Below are 7,173 nucleotides of genomic sequence, written 5' to 3'. Positions count from 1 at the left end.
CAACGATTTGTTTTACTGTAAATATAGCCGGAAGTTTGAGATACCTTATTAGTTCAATTTTCTAATGCACCCGGCACCAAGTTGCTAACCGATACAAAACGCCCAAAACCGAAATTGGCTCGCAACAGCACATGCAATAGTGCTCACTCCACCGTATAACTAACCCCTATGCATCACTGGTTGGTTTGTGGCGTTCTCCCATTTAACAGAGCACAGAATATAGGTGGGCATTACCCGCCGACAGAACTTATTGCAATAGAAATCCCAATATGTGTCCTTAAAACAAAAATTTAAAATCGCAGACGTTGACAAAGTCGTTATACTCGACAATGTGTTTTTTTTCAGTAACGACAACTTGGGTGGCTAGCGTTGTCAACATTTCAGCAAGTTCTTCAAAGCAACCAAACCATAAACACCAGGAGAAAGCTAGTTTATTAGTTGTGTATAACCACAAATTTACTATTAGTCACATTGTGTATTAGTCACATCAAGTCTTGGTGCGGTACAAAGTATCAGACAACATATTTAAACAAACGAACAGGCACAAAACAAACTATCGTAGCTTGATAAAATAAAGCTCGGCTAAAAGGTAAGACACATGCGTGACAAAAGGTTTGATTTGTAAAACAGGGAGAAGTGCCCTAGTGTGCAGGGTGTGTGAGGTTCCAAGTGGGCTCGTGTGGGGCATCCATTCGAGTGCAAGTGCTGGCTGGATGCCGTTAGAAGACCTGAATGATTTCCGATCTCGCCTGCCCGACTCCAATCCATCGCACTGCAAGCGCGAAACAACTGTTGAAATTACGTGCGAATGCGCGCGCTCACACAAACACAATATCGCGTCCGCCTAGCTCCAGTGGGAACTGTTCGCATTCCTCCAAGCGTCCTCCCTCCAACCGCGGGAGGGTTTCGCGTAAGGTTTATACGCCGAAGCGCTTGGAAGTCGCGGTATGCGGGGATTTCGGTTAGATGTTCGCTCGATCCGTGCTACGGTGGCTGCGGCGCACAAATGATTTTCTTAATAAACCTTCCTGGGTCCCATGCCATTTGGTTCATAACCGCCTGAAGGTAATGCCATACACTTGTTGCTGCGGATTACTCCAATGGATGGGGATTATAATTAATGAGATGAAGCATGTCAATTTATCCCAGGACCATTCCAAAACAGATATCGCAACATATTATAGTGAACTATATAGTTTTTGACGGTAAGTCACAGCTTTCACGCCAAAAAACGACTTTAGATGTGATTGTTGCTTTGAACATGCCCACTTTATTAGCTGTATGTATATATACATATGTTAAGCATGCTCGAGTTGACCACGTATATTACGTGGTTAGTGATTAGCTTGCACGCACGGACAAGGTCGAGTTTATATCAAGATTGACGCTACCCGATCAAACACGCCACCATATCCAATTATGGCACGTGATCTTCTGCCAAACCAGTCTGCCACTGTTGGAAGTTAAGGTCAGATTTAACGACCATCAAAGTGGTGGATACTGCGGCTATTTAAAGGTCTACATGAAGTTGTGTGTGTTCCAGTAATTGGGATTGAAGTGACAGACATGTACTATTGGTAAGTCAGTTAAGGGAGGATATTGTTTGACGGGGAAATGAAACGCTCTGGACAGAAGATTATCCAGCTACATCCTCTCACATACTTTTCATTGGTAATAACATCGACCGACGTAGTCATGCTGTACGCTGGGGCACGTCATTTAATTGCATACGTGTTTGGACACTTGTTAGCATGAATTTAATTTGGTCGATTAACACAAAATAACTTAAAGTCACGCCGATTGTTTATCGCTTTATATATCTCGTTCTTTTCACTCTAGAATGTAGCTTTAGCTTGATTGCATATTAGTCACGTCACAACATGTGTATTGCTGTTTTCACGCCGTTTGGTGAAGTGACACGAGCTTACCAGGGACATTGAGGAAGTCTTGAATTGTTCTCAGGTAATCTTTGGCCTGTTGTGGTAGTTCAGCAAAGGTTCTGCATTCAGACGTCGGTGTCATCCACCCCGGTACAGTCAAATACTCGACTTCGACGTCCTCTAGCACCTCCAGCGACGCTTTACGCACATAAACGAAATTGAATAGAGCTTTTGACTCAAAACAAAACATTTCTGAATCAAAACTGATTATAGTAAACCGCAGCTTTGAAAGAAACAATGCGTTGCGCACGGCGATATTGGATTAACACTGAACGTTTTGTTCAAGTGTTTTTCGAAGTGGGATAACAACAGAGAGTTTCAAATTCCTTTTGTTGAGGCTTGATAGTATACTGAAATTGACCCTCATAGCGTTAAACCCCTCACCTGGAAAAGAAGGCAATTTTTTTCCGTCCTTTATATAACCGACTCCTATCTTCAACGTTTTAAAGGTGTCGAGGATATCCAACTTGGTGATGGCAATACTAAAACACCAGAACAAGACGTATTGAATATTGTCATCAGTAAAAAAATCTGAGCTAATATTCTTTCTGCCGGAACTCCTATCAGGCACAGCACGCAAAGAACGAATTCAGAAGGAAATGCGTTCGGCGATAGGAAAATTATAAAGAGGTAAAGACTAGAGTTGTCATTCTGTCTCAACACAAGAAACCACACATGGTTCTTTGTTAATCTTTCGAAAGGTTTAGGAGGACTATTGTTGGGTCAACTTAGTCTGAGTGGTGAAAGTGTTGTACGTGATGAAGTAGGAAGTGGCACGCAGCGGGCCTATGGGTTTTTATGGGAAGTACATTGTAGTCACTTTCAGACCGGCTTCCCCAAGTCACGTACAACACTTTCGAAAAAACAAAAGGCATTATATGTTCTCACTGTTTGACATTTTGTGTCCCTTTTTTGTAAGGAGTGATACCATTTTGTAACAGGCACACTTGGTAGCAATGGCGGGATACAAGACACACACCTTGACAAATTGTTGATCATGTGAGAGTACTTAATAATGACCAGATCAAGCCATCCGCATCTACGCTTTCTTCCTGTTGTGACGCCGAACTCATGCCCGATTTTCTGAAGGTTTTCCCCTATTTCCTGCAAGGTACAAAACATTAATAATGACTGTCGTGGCATAATCTTACAATAGTGTATGTATAAGCGTAACAGTTTAAACATACACAGAAGGGTCACAAACAACCCGGTACAATCACCATTATCTTAAAAAACTTATGTTTATTAGCCCTCATGGATTAACTACGTGGCTTACGCGACTACAATACAGGCCTTCAACATTTACTGCACCTCGCAACTTTATCCAATGTTTACAATCACTACTTACATTACGTTGTTCTGTTGGAAACGGTCCAGTGCCAACACGTGAGGTGTATGCCTTGACAACACCAATCACCTCTCCTATAGCAGCAGGTGGAACGCCCAATCCAGTACACACACCACCAACAGTGCAGTTCGACGAAGTCACGAAGGGATACGTGCCTGATGTACAAGATGAAAACTTGGCCAATATTTCTGGCAAGACTCTATTTAGTGTTTAGTTGAGCATGGACTTACCGAAGTCAATATCGAGCATGGTGGCATTCGCCCCTTCTACAATGAGAGTTTTTTTCTCCTTCGAGTGGAGTTGCTGGTTCATATAGTGCACCACGTCTTGAACCTAATCACAAGAACATAACATGAGATAATTCTTAACTTAATTTTCTTTACTTTACAATCTTTGACAAAGATACACCTACACAAGACTAGTGAGGGCGCTTGCAGTTTTACAAGCCTTGAAGCGAGGAGTAAATGGCGCTGCAATTAGATTAAATGCTCTATTACGTTTGGTGTGCTGTTGGTTGCACAGCAGCAACTACGCTGTGCACAGTTTTCTTTGCGTTGTTACAATCCCGAAATACGCAATAAAAGACACAATAAACAGGCATGATGCCGACAACATTGTGTCAGGCTTGTTGGCGAACGTTTTAGACATTCACATTTCACCACTGCTACGAAATCATGCAATTAAACCACGTTGTGTCCTTGTATAAACTTCTATGAATTCAATGACATTCACTGGCAACCTTTTGTCACGTGTTTTCCTTCGCAGCTCGATTAGACAATGTAAAAAAGGGTAGGCTCACACATCACCTGTCTATTTGCGTACACGGAAACACAGGTTGTTACAGGAACCAAGTAAACAATGTAAGTTACATGCATGCAGGTTTCCCACAATGACTTCGCAACGAATGTAACTTATGTCACAAAAGCAGAAGTTTTGAAACAATAAAATGATGCTTTCAAAACACATCGTTGGTGTCTGCAAGCTTACCATGGGTTTGAGCACCTTCTTATCTTCAAGGTATTTCTTAATTTCAGAATCAACATCAATTTCCAGTCCTGGGTACTGTCTCTCATAGAGCTGGACAAGGGAACGGAATCTGTAAAGCAAGTGTATTCTGTATTGTTGAAATTGTCCCAGCAAATCGACTGACACAAAGTGGCCGCATTGACAACTTGGATTGGCATACTTTTGCCTTGTGATGATAGGTTTAGTGTGACACACTTATGTCACTACAGCAGAGTTATTCCTGCCACAATACAACACAGCTGGTAACAGATGGAAACATGTCAACAAGATTAGCACTTATGTCTAGGAGATCATCAGTTCACACATCCTGCCTTGCCTAGATTAAAACTTTTGGCTAAAAAAACCTCCTTTCAAAGGATGGTACATGTTACTATACATAAAAATAATGGTATAAATAAATGCATTCCAAGTGGCTGATAAATTTATGGCAACTATAATACAGCTTGTATATATACATTTTTTTTTGAACAAGGCAGCTCATAAACATGGCCAATAGTCTGCTGAATATGTACCCAGTCTTACCTCTCTTCAAACTTTTCCTCGCTTCCCACAAAATCAGACATTCTCAGACTCACCCTTCCCGCTTTGGATGAATAAGTTGGACCGATGCCTTTTTTGGTGGTTCCAAGTCTAAAAAACAACACTGTACTTAATTTACCAACAAGTGCAATCTTTAAAAATCAAGTGCAATTGGCAATTTTCCATGTGGTAAATTCTTACAAGCAACCACACTTTTTTGGCATGTCTAACCAAACAGAATGTAAAACAGGAAAAAAAATTAAAAAAAAATTTGTTGCAACGTATCATATCAACCAAGTGTAATTATTTGCATAAAGAGGTCTGGGTGTTTATGAAACAAACAAATATAGCAATATTTTTGTTTTTATCGTGACTAATGTAAAGTTATTCAGTCATATATATGTTTGTTAAGAGCTTTTGTTACAATTACAATACATGTGTCTGCTATAACAAAGTACAAAGAGACTCGGGCGCTAGCGTTATTGAGGCACTGCTTTATATACATCTCTTAGTAATAGAGATGTTTACGTAACATTACATAACAAAGTACACTTTGAAAGGTAAAGTTTATGTACACAGGCGTATCCTTAAGACATTGTACTTAAAGAACTGTGTCATACTTTTGATTTCCTTTCATTTCTTCCAGCATCTTATCAACTTGTTGGTGAAATCCAAACACAATGTGGGCGCGATCTGATATAATCAGGTTGTCCTTCCACCATGTTAGACCTGTCAAAGCAAAGTTAAAGTTGTTATAAATAACACATGGGATATTTTATTCCTTGTAGGCTTCTTTTAAAAATAAAATAAAACTGTAGACAACATGACTTCACCTTTCTCTTCATTTGTTTTAGCTTCTTTCAGGAGTTCTGGAATGTTCACCACAACACCATTACCAATCACTGATTTACAATCCTTGTTAATAATTCCACTTGGAAGTAAATGAAAATCGTACTTTTGCTTTCCAACAACCACTGTATGACCTGCATTATTTCCACCCTGGTAAAAACAAACACCACACACTCAATATCCTAGTTGTTTGCAAACCACATACCGCAGTTATGCAATGTGTAACCACTTTATGTTATATATAAACCTCATATTTTACCTGTACCCGACATACAACATCAGCTTTTGTGGCCAACATGTCCACAAGCTTTCCTTTTCCTTCATCGCCCCACTGTGCCCCAAGTATTACAGTTACTTTATTGCGAATTTCACTCTCCTTAACGGTGGGCAAAGAAGTTGCCATTTCACCGCTTGTTCCATTACAAATTGCCATTTGGTTCTTTCAGCATTCGAAAACACCACTTCAGTAACGCTAAGCGTCTATGGCTGGATAGTGAATACTGGATAGACACGCGCGTGACAGAAGAAAAACGGCGCGAACTTCTGATGCAAGAAATTACCAAAGAATCGCTAGTCGACAAAACTTTTTTTCCAGTCGACAAAACTTCAAAAAAGTTTACACACAACTCTGCCGTTACTCGTGGGATTTCGATAGTTTTTTGGCAAGATGCATAGATTGCGCATCTGATCGGAGGTGAAAAGGCTTAAAGTCGTGCGGCAAGTTTTTCCAATCAGATTAGCTATTTTTTTGGTTTTTTTAAGAAACTCTATATAAACCTAGGGAAAATGCTTCTTCGATCAATTTCGTTTTCACAACGAAGTACTGCCAAACAGCAAATTCTTTCCAACTTTTCGAAAAACTTTTGAAATGCCTTCCATGTTCAATGGTTTTAAGATAGTCTGCAGCCAGAGAAAGGCATGTGATATGCTTAATCTTTTGTTGATAAATTGTTGCGGTTGCTGACCTTGGATCGTTTTACAGTCTTGTATAGAGTCGAGAGATATGAAACCGGTATCTCTGGCAAGCAGACAAAGTGGAGGATTCCGGAGAAGAGTGTTCGGAATCGTTTTGTCGACTGGAAAAAAAGTTTTGTCGACTAGCGATTCTTTGGTAAGAAATCGGCATTGTAGTGACACTCCTGCTATCAAACAAAATCAAACTTTGCCTTCTAACAAACGCGAACCTCCTTAAATTTGACGAATATTAACCATACCCATACGCCCCTTGAACGCCAAAGCCATTTGGTTCATATTCGTCAAATTTAAGGAGGTTCGCGTTGTATTAGAAGGCAAAGTTTTATTTATTTGATAGCAGGGTTGTGTAAGGTTGTTTGATTAACGGGATTTCAGCGGTAATCGTTTGTGCTAGGATTCATGGCCGAAACTTGTTCGTGGCCAGCGCAAAACATAGCAAATTATGAGGCGTATGATTTTTGTTCCTCAAATTCGAAAAAGTTCGTGTTTTTTGCGTAAAGGTTTAATATTATAAGA

At 40.1% G+C, this 7,173-nt stretch overlaps 1 protein-coding gene across 1 annotated transcript; it reads right to left on the bottom strand.

Annotated features, from left to right (window-relative positions):
* Positions 1–413: 413 nt before the first annotated feature.
* On the bottom strand, positions 414–6,259 carry LOC145890418 (adenylosuccinate synthetase isozyme 2-like). The gene is made up of 11 exons (XM_082981410.1): positions 5,942–6,259; positions 5,667–5,832; positions 5,454–5,562; positions 4,837–4,944; positions 4,276–4,384; positions 3,519–3,621; positions 3,289–3,443; positions 2,920–3,044; positions 2,325–2,422; positions 1,929–2,078; positions 414–772 (listed from the first exon to the last, which is right to left on the bottom strand). Exons 1-11 carry the CDS (start codon positions 6,113–6,115, stop codon positions 720–722), a joined length of 1,350 nt encoding a protein of 449 aa, XP_082837536.1. The 5' UTR covers positions 6,116–6,259; the 3' UTR covers positions 414–719.
* Positions 6,260–7,173: the final 914 nt, after the last annotated feature.

The sequence above is a fragment of the Ascidia mentula genome, chromosome 2 (assembly GCF_947561715.1).
Source record: "Ascidia mentula chromosome 2, kaAscMent1.1, whole genome shotgun sequence".
NCBI lineage: Eukaryota > Metazoa > Chordata > Ascidiacea > Phlebobranchia > Ascidiidae > Ascidia > Ascidia mentula.
Note: the sequence above shows the minus strand (reverse complement) of the source record. Positions and strands in the feature narration are given on the sequence as shown.

Excerpts from the sequence above, each read along its gene's own strand:
- LOC145890418 (XM_082981410.1), bottom strand. The coding sequence starts at position 6,115 with ATGGCAATTTGTAATGGAACAAGCGGTGAAATGGCAACTTCTTTGCCC. Across the intron at positions 3,622-4,275 it reads AGAAGGTGCTCAAACCCATG|GTTCAAGACGTGGTGCACTA; the intron begins GTAAGCTTGCAG and ends TCTTGTGATTAG. Across the intron at positions 3,444-3,518 it reads CATGCTCGATATTGACTTCG|GCACGTATCCCTTCGTGACT; the intron begins GTAAGTCCATGC and ends CTTGTACATCAG.